Source organism: Ixodes scapularis, unplaced genomic scaffold (assembly GCF_016920785.2).
Source record: "Ixodes scapularis isolate PalLabHiFi unplaced genomic scaffold, ASM1692078v2 PGA_scaffold1__304_contigs__length_218370807, whole genome shotgun sequence".
Taxonomy (NCBI): Eukaryota; Metazoa; Arthropoda; class Arachnida; order Ixodida; family Ixodidae; genus Ixodes; species Ixodes scapularis.
The window spans coordinates 53,066,833-53,087,323 of record NW_024609846.1 but is presented as its reverse complement, the minus strand read 5'-3'; the positions used below and the strand labels follow the sequence as shown (position 1 = coordinate 53,087,323).

The 20,491-nt window shown below is 49.6% G+C and overlaps 1 protein-coding gene across 1 annotated transcript; it reads right to left on the bottom strand.

Moving 5' to 3' along the window:
• Window positions 1-1,683: 1,683 nt before the first annotated feature.
• Window positions 1,684-20,438, bottom strand: LOC120850111. Its single transcript, XM_040222474.2, has 5 exons — window positions 20,215-20,438; window positions 17,851-17,978; window positions 16,135-16,158; window positions 3,072-3,143; window positions 1,684-1,769 (listed from the first exon to the last, which is right to left on the bottom strand). Exons 1-5 carry the CDS (start codon window positions 20,436-20,438, stop codon window positions 1,684-1,686), a joined length of 534 nt encoding a protein of 177 aa, XP_040078408.2.
• Between the last annotated feature and the right edge of the window lie 53 nt (window positions 20,439-20,491).

Genomic DNA, 20,491 nt, shown 5'->3' with positions numbered 1-20,491 from the left:
CCCCAAAAATTATGTGTATCGTCATCGGTGAACAATGTCGTCATCTGGGCATGTCGTAACGGATGGCTTTTTCTAAAGTGAACGAAAGGCACATATATAGCAACCACAGTGTTCTCTATGCGGAGAAGCTTGACAGGTAAGGGATTGCACCCCGTCAAAAGAGAAGGGCATAAGATATGGTAAGCAACATGAATAAATTAATGGATGTACGCTGCTAAGCCCCGTTAATCGGGTAGCAGTTTCGGCCACCTATAGCAGGTGTTTTTAGTCAAGAACACAAATTTAATTGCTATCACAGTTTACTCGTGCAGACGGTCCTGACCTTACCTCTTCTCGGTCTCTCTGTTTTTTTGTTGTTGTTTTTTTGTTTTTTTAGTGTAGACGTCATATAAAACTATTTTCACAAAAAAAAAAAAGCACTATTGGTGCAACGTTCGTAACCAATTGCAGTTAGTAGCGTGCGTGCTTTCTTTCTGCATCCCGATGAGCTATGTCCGATCTCTAGTACCCGTTACTTTACATGTAACTTAGACGTCTAAACCACCAAACTGTTTGCTTAGTTTTATGGAAGAGATACTGTTATACAAGATGCGCATCTATGATATGAAAAAACACTGGTTTGGAGACACTTTAAACAATTCTTGTAATTTCCGTAATTACGACAGATATACTGGGTGTTCTCGTTTCACTATTAACTGAGTTCGATCCGCTTTTCTGGCATGCAAATAAGTCGGTTTTTTTTAATTGCCACCGCTACGCTTACATATCTTTCAGGCGTGATGCTTCTGCTACTAAATAACTTTCTATTGAACAATTATTTGTTACACTACGTATTATGCACGTCAAACAAAATTCGTAAAAATAGGCCAATGAACGAGGGGTACTGAATCTTTTCATACGGTGTGTTTAGGTGGTGCATTTATCGTACTGAAAAAAATTATAAGTGCGGGCTTCTGAAATTCAAACCAAAAACATTCTGTTATTGCACAAACAAAAAAATTGAAAAAAAAAAGAAAAAAAAAAGAAAGGAAATTAGATTAAGGTTGCCATTTACAGATCGTACAACAAGCGCTCGAATCTTCTCGATCCGCTTTCGGGTGCTCATTTTAAAAAAAGTTTTCAAGCTTTTGTTTCACGCGATGCTATGTGTGAGTATAAGCGACAAGGAGACTTTTTTTTTTCTTTTTTTTTCTGTGCACACAAATTCAAGATTCTTTTTCTTTGTTTTTTTTTTATCGTTTTTTTGTGATTTATTTTGAGACTTACACTCATTGAATTTGAGTATAACAACCTTTTGTAAAAGGTTTCATTGAACTCCGTTCATTGGCTTAGTTAGACGAACCTTTTTACGGTCGAATATCGACGAAAAATACCTTTCAAACTACTCATTCACACATTTGGTTAATGTTAGTCTTTTATTTATTCTCAAGTTTTTTATACAAAAAAGTACCTGGAAACATGGTAGTCATTTTGTTTGATCCAAGGCATGTTTACAATGTTGGCATGACCCAAAATAATGAAGTATATAGGCGTTAAACCCAAATAACACAGATATGAAGACCGGTGAAACTTCCTTAGTCAAGGTTCAGCTGTACGGAGGTTCAAATAGCTCTAACTTTTAAGTGGGCATGTAATTTCATCAGAAATTGCGGTTCATAAGCTCTCAGATAGAGACATGTGGATTCACTCACAGTAGTCGCCGCGGAAGATGTCGAAGTTCTCGTCTTTCCCGAGGGCTTTGAGAAGACTCCTCCTCCTCCGTCCCACCTCTGAGGAGGGAGAAGAAAGTACACGAGTTTCCGTCTCACTCGTGCCGTAGAAATATGACTTCCCAGTTGTTGTTGTTTTTTCTCGAGCATTTCAAGTAGTATATTTGAAAACGTCAAGCAGCGGATTCTGTGAAATTTACACTACGCGACATAAACAATCGTCAATCTTTTTTTTTTTTAATTCAGTGCTTGTAGTTAAAGTATTAGTGTGTTGAGAAGTCCTCGTATAGAGCACTAAGTTAACAATTGAAACTTAAAGACCACGAACATAGTTCAGAAGTAAAATAATAAAAAAAGTTCCGATCTTGTGTTCGCGCTAACAGTATTGCGCAGTATACAATGTTCTCAAAAATTAAATTTGAAACTGTTAAACCAGCAAAGGCGTCTGATACACTCTAACAAAAATCAACTGCAAAAAAAGATCGTAGACCACGTGAGGAGGTGTGCAACTAATACCTGACATGGACTGAGAATTGAATGATCCGCATAAAGAAACCATCGGGAGTCATCGAGGCGGCTGAAACTTGTTATTTACTTCCCAAAGTCACAAAGGCCATAGAAAAGTTTAGGGCGTGGGACTGATAATTCATTTAGATCGTCTCACAATCTCTTAAAATACACGCGAAATTTCGGCGATCCGGTATACCTATGCAGCAATCACTTTTCATCAGATTGTTGGCCTTTCGGCTGTGATTTGTGTATCTACAAACTCAGGCTGTGTAGACTAGTGCACGTTACGCACGCAGCCGCCGGAGGTGATTTGTTTGGTTTCATGCAACCATTTATTTTATTTTTTTGCTAGCAAAGGCTTCGTTATAGCAGAAGCAAAGCTATGCGGAGCGCAAGTTCGTCTGCTTCCTTGGCAGGGGTTGTGGTGACGTCAGCGTGCCTATTTCTGATTGGCTCTGATTGAATGATAGTGAGTAGACCTCAAAACAAGCTGCCTTGAGGTTTACCCACTATCCTTCATTTAGAACCAATCAGAGCTCGATGTTCTGGCGTCACCACAGCTCCTGCATAAAAAGCAGACGACTTTGTGCTCCGTGTTAAGTGAACATTTGCGCGCAAATAAAAAAAACTTTGTTTACAATTTATCATTCAGCTAACGTGTGAGGTTGGAGCTTTCACATCCCTCCTACGCCGCTGGCTCAGCCTTCCGGTATTATTTTAGCGTTCTGCAACGTGCGAAAAACCATCCAAGATATTAACTTTTTCTTCTTTTCGGGCAGATTCGACATTTTAGAATTGCGCGACCGACACAATTACACGCATGCAAACCTCTCGCACACATTTCTTCCTCACCGTTTTCCGCAACTGGAATGAGGGCGTTGAAGAGAATTCTTCCGCGGACTGTGGAATTAGATAGAGGGGTAGCTAGAGGACGCAAAGAGAAGTGATGAGAAAAAAGTCAACGCTTTATCTATTAGAACACTGGCATGAGATGATTATGTCTTGAACGTAGAGCGCGTGGTATGTGAATGACACACTTCGTTTCACTACAGGCCCGCGATCACTGCCCACGCTGGATCTCATGGTGCCAATCAAGCAGCGAAAAAAAGTGCATCGTCACGGCTCTCGATGCCTTTTCGAGTCTGCTCTATCCCCAACTGAGCCAATCACGTACAGCGCCGCAATCGCATAAGCTTTTTTTTTTTTTTTTTTTTTTTTTTTTTTTTTTTTGTGCGTGATAAGGATTTAGTCGCGGCGATTGAAAAACCCCCAAGACAACGAGCAAAGCGCCGAAGCACGTTTCGCGCTGCTCAGTAATTCTTTGGCTGCGGTCGTATACCTAAAGTGAAACGGAGTACCACTCTAAAAAAAGCCCGTGCGTCTACTTTCCCGCACAGCACTCGGAGAGCCAATCACGGCAACTCACGGAGTCAGCTCAGCGAATGACGATGCCGAAACATATGTTTAGACCAAAAAACGCAGTTTGAGTTGTGACGTTAAGCAGTGCAAGCGTGACGTTTCGCATTGCTTAATGCCACACCTCAGACTGCGTTTTTTTTTTTTTTTTTGTCTAAACATATATTTTGGCATCGTCATTCGCTGAGCTTCCTCCCTGAGTTGCGGTGATTGGTTCTCCGAGTGTTGTGCATGAAAGCAGACGCACAGACTTTTTTTAGAGGGCATACACGCTGAGCACTGACGTATAAGCAAGCTGCAATGCTGTTTTGTTTTGCGTTATCTAGCGACTGAAGCAAGAAACATTGGGTATGCCTGGGAGTGGCGGCTGCATTGTTCGAATGTGAGTTATTACTTTGGTGGCACCGATTATCCTAGCGTCTGAAGCGAGAAATACTGGGTAGGCCAGAAAGACGTGATCGCATAACACGCCAGTACGGCTGAAGCTACGACCTTGTTCGGGCCAATCGAAACGTGGCTACGAATCACCGTAGTGCGCTTTTACTGCGAAGAAGGCTCTTCGCTGCGTCATGCTCCAATATGTGTGCGTTGCGCTCGTATACGTACACTCCAAAAAAGCCACTGCGTCTACTTTCCCGCATAACAGTCGGAGAGCCAATTACCGCAACTTACAGAGGCAGCTCAGCGAATGACGATGCCGAAACATATGTTTAGTCCAAAAAACGCAGTCTGAGTTGTGACGTTAAAGGAGCTGTGCAACGATATTAAATTGGAATGTTTTTCTCTCTAGACGAGCTTACCGGCACACCTGGGACTCAAGGATACTCACACGCAACGCTTTTGGCCAAGAAACTCCTTTGTTGCGGTGTAATTTCAAGGACAAAAGCGATCATTTTCATTCAATCTCTCCTTTGCAAAATTTGATGACGTAACTCGGGGATCGCAGTACACCCAAGTGACGATATCTGAATGCGGTTCATAGATTGGACCCGAGCATTACGTGGGCACTCGACTTGGGCTCGTGACAATTGCTAGCTCGAGGAGCATTCGGGTTGTGACCCGTGTCCAATCGCTGCAACGACGACAACAGCCGAGCCATAACAATGTCTGGAACTCAGCGCGTGTCCTGCGCTTTGCCAACCCCAGCGCGTGGCTATGATCCACACTGGCGGCATATAATCGGCTCCAGATCACGTGGCCGCCTGTTCTGGCTGCGAGTTGAGGGGGTGAACGCTGCTCGTTTTTCTTAAATTTTTTTCTGGGACTTCTATTGCGTGGGGTGAAAAACGAACGCGTGTTTCATAGGTCATTAACGTTAGGGATCCGTTTTAAGCGGTATTTGTGCACAGTACAAAAATTGTTGCACAGCTCCTTTAAGCAATGCACGCGAGACATTTTGCTTAATGTCACAACTCAGGCTGCGTTTTTTGGTCTAAACATACACCCTAAGAAATGCCTGCACGTCTACTTACCCGCCAAACACTCGAAGAGCCAATCACTGCGATCTACGAAATCAGCTCAGCGAATTATGAGGCAGAACATCTGTTTAGACCTCAAAATAAAGTCCGCGCTGTGGCATTACGCAATGCAAGCATGACGTTTTGCATTGCGTATGCCACAGCGCCTTTAACGAGGCGGTTTATACAATGGGAAGTTCAGCTGGTTTTCGCAATCTAAGTACGGTTTATACAACGCGCGTCCCTGGTTTCGAGACTGTACGTCAGTGTTGCCCGTCTGCGCTGGGCTGTGGGTTTTCTTTTTGTTTCGTAAATGGACTGTGGCAGCCTGCATAGGCGCAATTCCGGACGTTTTGCGTCGGCGCAATTCCGAACGTTTTGTCTTTTCTCTTTTTCTGCCGAATATAATTTCTCGAGGCCTTTAAGAAAGCATTGTATCACCTTTTGGACATAAACGAATAAAGTTCGTGCGCGACAAAACGAATGCAAGTGGAATGTTTGTTTTATTTTACGCAGATTTTTCTCGCCGCCAAACGCTCACCCGTGTCAATCTACAAAGATCTTAACTGTCGAAAATAGTTTCCCACACACAATAGCCGAAAGGCATTGGTGTTCGCCTCTCAGAGCACGAAATTCAACGAGTCTCACAATCGAACAGCATACCGTACGTACACCACGGTGCCTCGTTCGGTGCACGGTGCCTCGTGCACCGAACACGGTTAATTTGAGAAATATCTCAAATAACACACCATATGTAGACGGAATTCGGACTTGTTTTATAGGGCACGGTATAAAAGAGCTTGTTCTTCGCAGTGCACAAAAGCAAAGGAACGGACGTGTGTTTTGTCTCGTACCCCATCCGTCGTCGCAAACCGTTGGACAATGCTTTTTTGTCTTTTCTTTTTTTTTCGAATGCCGAGCATGTTTCGAGTACACTGCTACGAGCCACGCTGTGAAAAATAACACAAGAAAGGGTAACCAGCTTGAAAAAGTAAAGGAAAAAAAAAGCTTTCAAGAAAGGCTGGCGAACTCTGAATGATGCTCAACGCAGGTGGTGAGTCGCGCTGACCAGGTTTTCAGTGCTCAGGCGGGTTGCAGAAATTTATAGCCAATACGGATCGCGAGAGTCGCAGAATGGTGGCGCCCGGAGAGCTCTTTTTGGGAAATGTCTATAGGCGATCCTCACCGAAGCAAATACGGCACAGTCGCCTGAAACTGTCTAGTCGAGTGTGTATTTCATGATGTTGGAGACCGTACAGTCAGTGGAAATATAAGCTGGTCAATACTATACTACTGTACTCGTTTTAACAATCAAGAAAAAAATTTACGCATTGTTTATAAGCGTTGCTTCTGGCGTTTTAAACGTGCACGTCTTGATAAAATATCACGTACAGTCACGATCAGAAGTAATTGGAACACGGGAGCGGTGGCCCAACTGCATTGCAGCGCGATCTAGCCGCGCTCATAGGAACTGATAGGAGACTAAGCGCATGCCTACCTGCCGGCGTCGACAGTCCCTCTGCACAGATCTATCTATTTCATTTACCGGCGGTGCAAATAATCCTTCGCTGCTTCTCAGATACAGCACTGCAACCGTGATGGCGTTGATAGCGTCCGTCAGCGTTACGAGGACACTCCCCGCGAGCGCGAACTGAGGAAACGGGTGCACTCTAAAGCGGTTCGATGCCGGTTCAATGACGCGGCAAATGCTGCGTGACGCATCGCTTCGTAAAAAAGGTCTTTAAATTGTTCTCGAGTAGATAGCAACGCCAGCTGCAGAAGCTCACAGTCAAAGTTGACAAAGACCATTAATTCAAGCAACGAACAGCGTTTTTATTTTATTTGTGTCAAGATAAGATATTGCCGCGCGCGCAGCTGGCCAAGTAGGCAGCGCGCACGTGGCCTAACGGTTATCGCGCTTGCCTCCCACGCAGAAGGCCAGGGTTCGATTCCTGGCCGCGACTACACATTTTTGTTGACAGTGTAATTTGATGTTCTAGTGAATTCGAGAACCGTCTTGCTGATTCGAGGTTAGAATGTTCTACACACCGAACCTTCTACGCCGAACGATCCAGAAACCCACGAGGGTGTACATAAGGGATTCCGCAAGGCGAGCGGAGTCAGTTTAGCCCCATGCGTTCGACTCTGCTGCTACGCCGACCTCGACGCCCGCGACGCTCTGTTATTATCTTTTGTACCCTTTTATTTTGGCACAAGTTCGCCACATTGAACGTTTATTTCTTCCTGTTCATTTCTTGTTTATTGGTCACCACCCGTGACATTTTGGTGGAGGTGCGGGGTACCCGCATGCCCGTGCAGCGCTCCCCTCCGAGTTCCCGCAGTGCAAGTCCGGACCCAGCCTCCTGAGGACCGAGCGAAGACCAGATCGAGACCCGATCCAGTCGCCGCACCCAAGGTCTACCCCCGGAACACGGACTTCTGCCACCCCGGACCAGGCAGCCAACGAGGCCGACGATGGACAACCAGTCGTCGCAGAACCCGTCCGCCGCCGCCGTCGTATACCTTCCCGTCGCACCCCGGACTCCGACGCCATTCCACGGGGAGGTCCACGAGGACGTTGAAGATTGGCTGCAACATTACGAACGAGTTGCTCGCCATAACGCATGGACTCCGGAGCAGTGCCTTCAGAACGTCTACTTCGCTCTGGAAGGCACGGCACGCATCTGGTTCGAGAACCACGAAGCGTCAATTTCGTCGTGGCAAGACTTCCAGACGGAACTTAGACGCACGTTTGCCAGCCAGCAGCGACGTCAGCGGGCCGAGGAACTTCTTCAAGCAAGAAGCCAAGGGCCAAACGAGAGCGTCACAAGTTTCGTCGAGGACGTTCTCCGCCTCATGAACCGCGCCGACCCAAACGCTCCTGACGAGAAGAAGCTGCGGTTCCTGATGCGAGGGGTGAAAGAGACCATCTTCGGAGGCCTTGTCCGCAAACCCCCAGCCACCGTCGAAGATTTCGTCAAGGAAGCCACAAACATCGAACGGGCCCTTCAAGCACGGGCTTCCCATTACCAGCGACTTCCCGGCGTCGCTGCCTTCTCGACTTCCAGCTGCACCGGCCCGGACCTCCGCGACATCATCCAGGACGTCGTGCGGGAGGAAATCAGGAAGCTTCTTCCTGCTGCCGCAAGCCTGGATTCGCCCTCAATCGCCGTGATTGTCCGGGAAGAAGTTCAGAAGGCGCTGCAGCCACAAGCTCTTGTCAACGCCGCTCCCGAACAACCGACACTGAGCTACGCCGCAGCTACCCGACGACCACCGCCCCCTGCTCACCCGTACACCGCGCCACCCCGACGTGAACCTCCAGCGCCGCAGTTTCCCCGACGCCAGGAAGATCGGGCGCACGCCCACCCAGAACAGGCAGCGCCACGAAAGATCGACGTGTGGAGGACAGCGGATCGACGACCCCTGTGCTATCACTGCGGTGAAGCCGGCCACATTTACCGTCGATGCCCCTACAGACAACTGGGGCTGCGCGGGTTCCACCCGAGCGACCCGCGCCCAAGATACGACGAACGCCCTCGCGACATTGAGGAGTACCTCCGACGCTCGCCCTCCACAGTGTCGTCTCTCCGCCGTGAAGCCCGCTCCCCATCGCCACGACGTTCAGCGTCCCCAGCGCAACGACCCCGCCGAGAGAGCCTATCTCCCCTGCGTCGCCGGGAAAACTAAGTGTGGCAACGCCTGGAGGTGACGTTGCCGAAAACGACGGAAGCAAACAGCCTCCAAGAACGGCGGAGCGCTCCCACTCTAACGACGCCCAGCATCGTACCGACGTCCCTGCAACGGTGTCCAACAGCCTAAACGTTGTTATTGACGGTCTCGACGCATCGGCACTCGTGGACACCGGAGCGGACTACTCAGTATTGAGTGGGAGGCTCTCTCGCCGCCTGCGAAAAGTGACGACGCCGTGGGATGGACCTCAAATACGAACCGCCGGAGGGCATCTCATCACACCAGTCGGAAGATGCACCGCTCGCGTCAAGATCCATGGGGAGACGTGCCCTGTGAAATTTGTCATTCTACAAGACTGTGCCAGGGACGTCATTCTCGGCATGGACTTTCTGTCTGAATACGGCGCCGTCATCGACCTTCGTGAAAACAGATTGACGCTGCGAACCCCTGTGCCACCTTCAGAGAAACCCCAAACAGCGTCAGCCGCCATCCGAGTCGCTGCCAACCATGAACCTGCCACCGCGATCAAGTGTTGTCATACCCGTCGTGGCCGATACAGCTACCTGCGGCGAAGTTGTCCTGGAAGGCAACCTTCAATTGCTCCTGGGAAGAGGAATAGGCGTCGCAAGAGGAGTAGCTGAACTTCAGGATGGGCGGACTGTGGTCCTCGTGACGAACTTCCGAAATGAAACGCAACACCTCACAAAAGGTGCCGCTGTGGGCCACGTCGAGAGACTTCAGAACTCCGCCGAAATCGCCGCGATTGCTGAAGAATCATCACCACCTCAGCAAGGCAGTAAGTCGCCAGCGCAGCTTGACATTGACTCTAAGCTTCCGGGCCCAAAACGATGGCAGCTGATTAACCTCCTCACCGAGTACCGCGACTGCTTTGCGACGTCGTCGAGGGTGCGCCAAACTGCCGTTGCGAAGCACCGAATCGTTACCGAGGACGACGCGCGCCCTGTGCATCGATCGCCGTACAGAGTCTCCGTCAAAGAAAGGGAGGTGATCCAGGAGCAAGTCCAAGAGATGCTGAACGACGACATAATCCAGTCATCAAGCAGTCCTTGGGCTTCTCCAGTCGTACTGGTTAAGAAGAAGGACGGAACGCTTAGGTTCTGCGTGGACTACCGGCAGCTGAACGCGGTGACGAAGAAAGACGTCTACCCACTTCCCCGCATCGACGACAGGTTAAACCGGCTGTGCCACTCTCGATACTTCTCATCGATGGACCTGAAGAGCGGCTACTGGCAGATCGAAGTCGACGAACGGGACCGAGAGGAGACAGCTTTCGTCACGCCGGATCGGCTGTACGAGTTCAAGGTGATGCCCTTCGGACTATGCAGGGCACCAGCAACTTTCCAGCGTGTCATGGACACCGTACTGGCAGGACTGAAGTGGCAGAGCTGTCTCGTCTACCTCGATGACGTCGTAGTGTTTTCCAGCGACTTCGACGAGCACTTGCGACGACTCCGTGCTGTTCTTCAAGCCATACGGACCGCCGGACTCACCCTCAAGCCGTCAAAGTGTCGGTTCGCCTATGACGAACTGAAGTTTCTAGGTCACGTGGTTAGTAACGAAGGCGTTCGCCCCGACCCAGAGAAGACTCGCGCCGTCGCGTCATTTCCAGCGCCGACAGACAAGAAGGCCGTGCGAAGATTCCTTGGACTTTGTGCCTACTATCGTCGCTTTGTTCGGGATTTCGCAAGGATTTCCGCACCACCCACAAACCTCACGAAGGACGCCGAGAGGTTCGAATGGGCCGAGGAACAGCAGCAAGCATTCGACGAGCTGAAGCGACGACTCCAGACGCCTCCGGTTCTTGGACATTTCGATCAGGATGGGGACACCGAGATTCACACTGACGCAAGTAACGCAGGACTTGGCGCGGTACTAGTTCAAGTACAAGAAGGCACCGAGCGAGTCATCGCCTACGCAAGTCGGACACTGTCCAAGGCAGAGAGAAACTACTCCACGACTGAGAAAGAATGCCTTGCGGTCGTCTGGGGAATTACGAAGTTTCGTCCGTACTTGTACGGAAGCCCGTTCCGCGTAGTCACGGACCACCACTCGCTCTGCTGGCTTGCGAACCTCAAGGACCCGTCAGGACGCCTCGCTCGATGGAGCCTCCGGCTACAAGAGTTCAACATGACTGTGGTTTACAAGTCGGGACGCAAGCACAGCGACGCTGACTGCCTGTCCAGGGCCCCTGTCGAAACACCTCCCGGCAGCAGCGACGACGATGACGACGAGTGCTTCCTAGGGGCAGTGAACACCGATGACACGGCACGACGTCAACGAGACGATCCGGAGCTGCGCGCCTTAATGGAGCACCTGGAAGGGCGGGTGAGTACCGTGCCCCGTGTTTTCTCACGAGCCCTGCCAACCTTCGCCATTCGACAAGGTGTACTCTACAAAGAGAACTTCGGGGACAACAACTCGCCGTGGCTGCTGGTAATCCCGACCGACCTTCGAGAGGAGATCTTTCAAGCATGTCACGACGACCCGACGTCCGGACACCTTGGATACAGCAGGACATTGGCCCGTATTCGTGAAAAGTATTACTGGCCCAAGCTCCCCGAAACCGTCCACCACTACACCCGATACTGCCACGAGTGTCAGCGACGCAAGAAACCGCCGACGAAGCCGGCAGGTCTCCTGCAGCCAATTCCTCCGCCAACTGCACCGTTCCAGCAGATCGGAATGGATCTACTTGGTCCTTTTCCGCCGTCGACCCTGGGAAACCGTTGGATAATCGTCGCCACAGATTATCTCACGCGGTACGCAGAAACGAAAGCCCTTCCTTCGGGGACTGCGGTTGAAGTCGTCGAGTTTTTCCTCGATTCCATTGTCCTCCGGCACGGCGCTCCCGAAGTTCTGATTACAGATCGCGGATCGTCGTTCATGGCACAGCTGACCCAAGAAATTCTCCGGCTCAGTCACACCAGCCACCGTCGTACCACCGCATACCACCCGCAGACCAACGGGCTGACGGAGCGACTCAACAAGACAATCGCCGACATGATCTCTATGTACGTCGACGTTGAGCACAAGACGTGGGACGAGGTGTTGCCCTACGTCACGTTCGCCTACAATACGGCGGTTCAAGAGACCACTGGATTCACACCTTTCCAGCTGGTACATGGTCGGAAGGTAACGACCATGCTGGACGCAATGCTGCCCCATGAGCCATCTGACTATGACAGCGACGACGCCCAGGCGGTTGCTCAACGCGCCGAAGAAGTCCGCCAGCTCGCCCGACTCATGATTCAAGACCAGCAACGCGTCGACGCGGGCCGCTACAACCTTCGTCGCAGGGACGTTCACTTCCAGCCCGGAGACAGGGTGTGGGTGTGGACGCCCATCCGTCGCCGCGGCCTCAGTGAGAAACTGCTGAAACGGTACTTTGGACCATACAAGGTACTTCGTCGCCTCGGCGAGCTGAACTACGAGGTGATGCCCGACGGAAGACGAACATCGTCACGCCGCCCACCACGACCTGAAGTCGTCCACGTCGTGCGACTGAAGCCGTATTACGCTCGATAGGACTGTGGACCTTATGTGTTCCAAATGACCCTTTAGTTTACCGTTCTGTTTTATTTGCTTCGTTTTGTTTTTGGGTTGCATCGGGACGATGTACTTTTTAAAGGGGGGAGTAATGCCGCGCGCGCAGCTGGCCAAGTAGGCAGCGCGCGCGTGGCCTAACGGTTATCGCGCTTGCCTCCCACGCAGAAGGCCAGGGTTCGATTCCTGGCCGCGACTACACATTTTTGTTGACAGTGTAATTTGATGTTCTAGGGAATTCGAGAACCGCCTTGCTGATTAGAGGTTAGAATGTTCTACACACCGAACCTTCTACGCCGAGCGATCCAGAAACCCACGAGGGTACATAAGGGATTCCGCAAGGCGAGCGGAGTCAGTTTCGCCCCAGCGTTCGACTCTGCTGCTACGCCGACCTCGACGCCCGCGACGCTCTGTTATTATCTTTTGTACCCTTTTATTTTGCACAAGTTCGCCACATTAAACGTTTATTTCTTCCTGTTCATTTCTTGTTTATTGGTCACCACACGTGACAATATTAAAGATATATTATAGACATTGAAGGGCGCGGTAAGCGTGCCCGCTGTCTGCTATCAGCGCCATCGGGGACGTAGCGTTGCGTCCTAGAAGCGGTAAAGAACGATTCGAACCGCCGGTAAAAAGAATAGGTCGAGAGAAGCGGAGAGACCATCGGCGCCGGCATGCACGCATGCGCGTAGTCTTCTGATCGTGACTGTACATACGTAATTTAACATTTTCCTACATTTATCATAATTCTCAACATAAAGTGGGAAATTAGTAATGCTCCGTGAGGAGCCGGACTTTTTTTTAAATTTTACTAGGGTTCTTGAGGCGAAAACGTCTACAGTCGAAAGGGGCAAAATGCCATATGGGGCGCTTTCAATACGCTAAGTTACGAAGCCAACTGTCATATTGCGACCATTGCAATACCATGCCGCCAACCCATAAAAGAAGTGCTACAAACTACTAAAGTAACTTCTTTGTGCCTTTTTACTTACATTCGTTGAGATTGGTTGAAGACTGTTTAAGAGAAGGGTCAGTTGTAGTAGCAGCTGCGAAAGACAACATCAAAAAGGGCAACGAGAACACCTTGAAAATAACTCGTCGATAAAGGCCGCTTCACACGAGGAGGGCTTATGCCAAGTCATGCGCCAGCATCGCTATTACTGACTTTGGAGTATGGAACCATGAATAATGCCAGAAAAGACTGTATTTAATGCCGTTACAGTGCCTCACCCGCTGTTTCTCGGAAAATCAGCCCCTTGTGAGACGGCCACATTCATTGTTATGGCGCCCTGTGCATTCTCGAGGGCGCCCATCAAACCACTCTGCCATCTTGGCTGCCAGGCGGCTACGCAGTTGCTTCGCCTCAGACACGATCACATGGCCGTGTCGCCGCGGGGTCGATTGGGATCTCGAATTCTGCTCCCGACTTGCCGCTTTCTCTCCTAGCCACTGGATGGCGCTGCAGGCGCCCCAGTCCGGGCGAGGAGAAAATGAAAGCCGTTTACAACTCCCTGTAACGCCGAATTAGAGCGCAGCTCTTGAGGAGGAGGAGGGAAGGGTACTGAGGGGGTGGGTCAAGTGACCTCGGGTGGCGGGGGGTTACGTGACCTCGTGGGAGTCACGTGACCTTGTGGGAGTCACGTGACCTTGGGACGTCACGTGACGTTGGGGGTCACGTGACCTGGGGCCACGTGACGATGCCGATGACGTCATCAGTGACGTCATCAGTGATGATGATGATGATGACGATGCGGATGCAGGTGACGTCAACAGTGACGTCACTGATGACGTCATCAGTGATGATGACGATGACGATGCGGATGCCGGTGACGTAATCAGTTACGTCATTGATGACGTCATCAGTGGCTATGACGTCAACGGGGGGTCACGTGACCCCAGGGGCGCTCACGTGACCTGGGTAACTATCGTGACCCTCGTGAGGGTAACCCTAGTAACCCTTGTGAGGGCAACTCTCGTGACCCTCGTGAGGGTAACTCTCGTGACCCTCGTGATCCTCGTGAGGGTAACCCTCATGAGATTAACCCTCGTAACCCTCGTAACCCTCACGAGGGTTACGAGGGTTGCGGTTACGCCGACGCCGACGCCGACGGCGACGCCGACGGCGACGCCGACGCCGCTCAAGCCGGGAACGGGCCCCTAAGAGCTGCGCTCTAAAACCACCTCGCCCATCGATCGATAGAGTCGGGGGACCGGTAGGCAAAATGTACAAAAAAGCACGACGCTGCAAAACACTTCATCTAAACTACAAATACTCCACGACATTACACATATATTTACAAACGCCCGTAAAGTCCGAGTTACACACAAAGAGGGCCCCAGGCCTCGTGTCCCGCGATTACCCTAGATCCGGTCGCACACACTTGCCTGTTTTCGGTGCCTTCCTGGAGTACTAAGAGACTTTTGCCTCTCGGTCCCCCGACTATTTCGATCGACGGGCGAAAAGGTTTTTCGTCGCCCGGACTGGGGCGCCTGCAGCACCATCCAGCGGCTAGGAGAGAAGGCGGCACGTCGGGAGCCGAATTCGAAATCCCAATCGACCCCCGGCGACACGACCATGTGATCGTGTCTGAGACGAAGCAACTGCATAGCCGCCTCGCGGCCAAGATGGCAGAGTGGTTTGATGGGCGCCCTCGTGAATGCACGGGGCGCAATGCATACTGTATAGAAACAAATAGCGTAAAAGGCCCATGAGGCGAAGGGTACAATATGCACTACAGATTTCACGTCCGGAATTCCGCTATACTTCGTTTCAATTTATATATAGTGTACCAAAAACGCGCCTGCGACTGGTGTGTTTACCGCGTCCTAAGAAATGGACCCATACGACGTCACGGAAGTGCCATGTCGGAGGCCACGATCTTGGCGGCGGCTTAGTAGCGGTGGTGCATGTGGCAGAGAGCCTAGACTGAAGAGCAGGTCCATCCTAAACCATAATGAATGTTTGAAATTTAATAGCGGACGCCTCCTGTGGAGATTGGTCGCAAGTGCGCATGCGCGGCGTTTTCGCATGGCTAGGAGGAAAGGCTTAGAACTTTGCAGACGATCGACGCTTTCGGCACCTCCTAGCAGCTCGTATGCGGGGCGAAAGTTCGCCTGCTTCTTTTTGCAGGGCTTGTGGTGACGTCCGAGCACTGAGCTGTGATTGGCTCCGATTGAAGGAGAGTAGGTAGACCTCGAAGCAAGCTGCCTTGAGGTCTACCCACTATCCTTCAATCAGAGCTCGGCGTTCTGACGTCACCACAACCTCCGCAAAAGAAGAAGACGAACTTCCGCCCCGCATAGACCTGTAGCTCTCAAGTTTTGAGCAGCGCCCCTGGCGGGCAAAATAGGATATGTTTTGGTCGCGTTTTCGTCGTGCGTCGGGTTGCACCCTTTGAAATGCTTCATTAGAGCGCGTGCAGAGATGCTGAGAGACGTTACTGTAGATCGTGCATGATGGGACGCTAGAAGGCGTCTTCACGTCAGCATTAAATGGTCGTGTCTCGCGGACGCTAGCGGAGGCAGCTATTTTGTGGTCGCGTCTTCTTGACGCACTGACCTGTGGCGGTCAGTAAAATCTCAAGAAAGGATAACAAAATGCACCGAGTCAGCGTGGGGTACTGCGACATTTTGGTCGCCAGTGACAGCAAACGAACTTTTAAGACTCGGCAATTTGAATTCTCTAATCGTCGCGTTGAAATTTAAAGCAAACTTTTTATTCTTTTTTGTTCCTTCAGAAACGGGAGGTGGGTCTAAAGTTGGGCTCAAATTGCGATACTTACCTTGAGTAGTGGTCTCAGCATCTCCTGTCAAATAAGAAATTCACGGGGTTAGCTTTAGAACAAGCAAACAATGCAGGCCGCTAATTCTTAGATGTTTAAAGGAGCGATGCAACAAGTTTTGTACTGTGCACAAATACCGCATAAAACGGATCCCTAACGTGAATGACCTATGAAACACGCGTTCGTTTTTCATCCCATGCAATAGAAGTCTCCCCAAAAAATTAAGAAAAACGAGCAGCGTTCACCCCCTCAACTCGTAGCCAGAACAAGCGGCCACGTGATCTGGAGCCGATTATATGCCGCCAGTGTTGATCATAGCCACGCGCTGGGGTTGGCAAAGCGCAGGACACGCGCTGAGTTCCAGACATTGTTATGGCTCGGCTGTTGTCGTCGTTGCAGCGATTGGACACGGGTCACAACCCGAACGCTTCTCGAGCTAGCAATTGTAACGAGCCCAAGTCGAGTGCCCACGCAATGCTCGGGTCCAATCTATGAACCGCATTCAAATACCGTCACTTGGGTGTACTGCGATCCCCGAGTTACGTCATCAAATTTTACAAAGGAGAGATTGAATGAAAATGATCGCTTTTTGCCTTGAGATTACACCGCAACAAAGGAGTTTCTTGGCCAATGGCGTTGCGTGTGAGTATCCTTGAGTCCCAGGTGTGCCAGTAAGCTCGTGTAGAGAGAAAAGCATTCCAATTGAATATCGTTGCACAGCTCCTTTAAGGGTCAATCACGAAAATATATATAGTGTATAGAAATTTTGAGCGGTGCACGCCGCTCAAAAAAGTAACGTTTAACGACTTACAGTTATAAGTTTCTCGGGTTTAAAATAGTAATTACTCATTTTTCACCTTCCGTTAGAAATTGCATTCAAATATATCAAGTTATTTTTTAATAACAGATATACTATAAAAATACGATCAGTAGATTATTGAAATAGTTTGTTGCTATATCGCGCGTTCCTTGTAATATCAAAAAAAAAAATTATACAAGTCGTGCTAAAACAATTATTTATGAGGACCATTTTCATTTACCGTCGTCCCCAAAACTTTTTTTTCGTATGCCGAAAATAACATTTCCAGCATACGAAAAAAAAAGAAAAGAAAAGCAAGGCAAGACAGTTTGGAGCAAGTAAAATAATATAAAAAAGGCAATACAGTCGTCTTTACACGTGAGCTCGTCCCAGTGGTGTTGCGAAAACAAAACGATATGTTCTCGCACACCGGAAGCTCCGCGATTCAAAATGGCGGCGGCCGCGTAGAAAAGGTCGATACCGGGTGTTTCTACCAAGGACTTTCATAAATTCTTTAAGATAGGGAGGGTGAGATAAAATAAACTATTTTCGGGAACAAATCGTCAGCCACGGCGGACGTCGAGTAATTAAAAAAAAACATACTAATTCGTGAACGAATTACCTAAAACGTTATGATTACCTTCTAGTGAGTAAAAATAAACACGTGGTTTCAATTGGGAACTTGCTGTGCGTCATCGAAAACCCCTAAATCAGTTTAGGACGGCTTCGAAGCGCGTAGGAAGCGCGAGTGAGCGCTAAAGTCACCACTCGTGCAGTCGGCCCAAGGTCGGCGATGCGGGAACGGGAATGACAGCCTTGTCATTTGGGTTTTCGCATCGCCGGTCTGTTTGAGTTCATATTATCCGCGCTAGCCACCAACGCATGAATTCATCGTAGCTACGTGCAAAGTCTCTCACCGGCAATCTTGATTATTACGAAGGCGCCGAGAGCCAGTATAAGTATAAGGATTCCCACGATGACGACTGCGGTGATGAGCATCTTCTTCTGGGCCTCGGCCGCATCTTGGCCTGCCTTCACGGCTGCCCTGCGCGGTGAAGCGTAGCGCTCTTGAACGGCCGGGAACGCCCGGCAAGATAAGCCGGAGAACGGTGCGATGCAACGCAGATTCAGCTATAAATCAACTAATTGTTTGTGAACAAGGCCATTTCCACGCATGCGCAGAAAGCCGTTTTCTAAAGGGCGAAGCCATTGCCTTTTGCTAATGTAAGAAGCGGAATAATGCCACCTAGGAGGCGTGAGCCGGAGCGGTTTCACCTATTTGCACAGGTTGTTAAAAAAAAAAAACTACAGGGTTTTCTTTTTTTCAAAAATAAACTACGATTCGCCGAACGCGCAATCTCCTACAAAATTCAGCGCTAGCGTTCTGAACCAAATGGAAAAGTTTCAGAACTAACGTGCATCACATTCAAAAGTTATACGCAATTTTCTGAAACTTTCAATGGAAAAAATAAGGCCCGTTTTCGCCCGTTTTTTTTTTTTTTTTTTAACTGGCGTTATGTAGCATTTGAGAGCTCCGTCTGGCTGCCATTTTCCTCTTGAAAATTTCTAAAACTCGCTTTTAACTTTTGAATAAGGACTCTGTTATCTTTGAAACGTTGGCATCTGGGTAAACTCTCTAGTGCTACATTTGGGCCGATAATGGACGACCGGCGATGCGTATACTTTATTTTTGCAGTTATTAAAACCCCGTATCTTTTATATATATATATATATATATATCCTGTATTTTAGTTCCGAAGTCTGGTGAGGCTCCCACTGTTCTCAACCGTCGCCTTGTGCGATTATGTCTTACGCATGAAGACAGTGTTTTCCCGTTCAGTCAAGTTCTGTTTCGTCGTCAGCGACAGAAAGAAGCATCGGCTAGCGCTCGATCTTCGACGGTATGACTGGTTATGGTTGTCCGGCACATTCACACGAAGGCAAAACGCACATCCTGCGTTCGGCCAACGAGGTTGAGTTGAAACAAAAATGGTCAACGTGCAGGAGAGGTGCGTATTAATCATGATGTTTAAACCACCAGACTGGGAAGGAAACTTGAATATATATTATAGAGGACACAAAAGAAAGGTGACAAACTTGGCGGTCACCTTTCCTCTGTCTCCTCTAGTATATCCCATTCTCAGGGTTTCAACATCATGAGGTTCAGTTGTCCAAATTAGGGCAATGCATTAATATCTTTCGTCTTTGGTCTCTAAAAAAATAGTGTTTGCATTGTACAACTACATTGATGCGTGTGCCAAAACAACCGACTTTGCTACTTTGTTGCATGTCGCGGTAATCGCGGAACAAAGTGAACATTTAGGCGGAGCCCTAATTAATGGCGCGGTCTGGGAGACGGTCGGCTCGACGGCGTTGTTTGGAAGACGAAAGATATTGCTGACTTAAACGAATACCGCCCAGAATGACCAAAGCCCCGGCACTTGCATTTTTGACGTTATCACTATGAACTATGAACGCAGACACAGATCAAACACGAGTGCTGCGTCAGCGTTTGGCTGGGTCCTGTTGTCCAATCAGTGAGAACACGACTCCTATAGCCGAACTCTGACGCCGTAATTGTGTCCAACATCTGACCTACTGGGGCCTTCTCTAGAGACGCAGGAAATGTGAGCGCTTAGGCTTTCTTATATGGTAGGTGTCGGCTTAAGCTGCCGCGGAAGAGACTGGAGCGCGTGCGGACGTCAGAACTCCGAGCTCTGGTTGGAACGATCAGGGGCTAGACTTAAAGCTACGCGGAGTCAAAGTTCGTCTGCTTCTTGCACATGGGTTGCGATGATGTCAGGACGCCTATAAGTAGACCTCAAGGCATCCAGCATTGAATTCTACCCACTATCTTTCCAATCAAAGTTAATCAGAACTTGGCGTCGTTCTGAAGTCGCCGCAACCCCTGCGCAAGGAGCAGACGACTTGCTCTCCGAATAGCTGCCTTTTTCTCCACTGCACTCGTCGAACGCGTTTGAATGCGAGAGTCAAACACTGGACGTCGACCTTCCGCGTCCAACAGACTCTTTTTATCCTCCGACGTTTGTTCAAAGGAACCCAGGGATGGCTCATCATCGTCCACGTTTCTTGGCTCGCTACTCGTTCTTGGGCTTTCTTGTCGGCTAAAGCAGCAAATCTCATTCGCTTGGAGACGATGAAAAAAAATGTTCTGAACTGTTGTCTGAAGCCACTACGAAGCTCCCATTTGAACAGTAAACGCGGGACCTTGGCGTCCGAAAAGTGTGTACGCGACCTGGATGATTGTAAAATGTACTGACGGTCCTCGCCCCGTCCTGGCCACCATGATGGAGTCCATGGCTTTCCGGAACTGGATCTTGTCGACGGTGCTCCCCGCCACTCCGACGCTCGGCCCACCGTCGTCCCCCGCAACTTCTTCCCCGGGTTCTTCTTCGCCGCCCACATCCAGCTCGACCTTCTTTTCTGGTTGGGGCACTAACTCGGGTGTAACAGATCCAGATTCGACGTCTGGTGAGCCGCTCATGTCTAAAACAAAGCAATTATCCTGTAGAAAAAAAAAGGGGGGGGGGGGGGGGG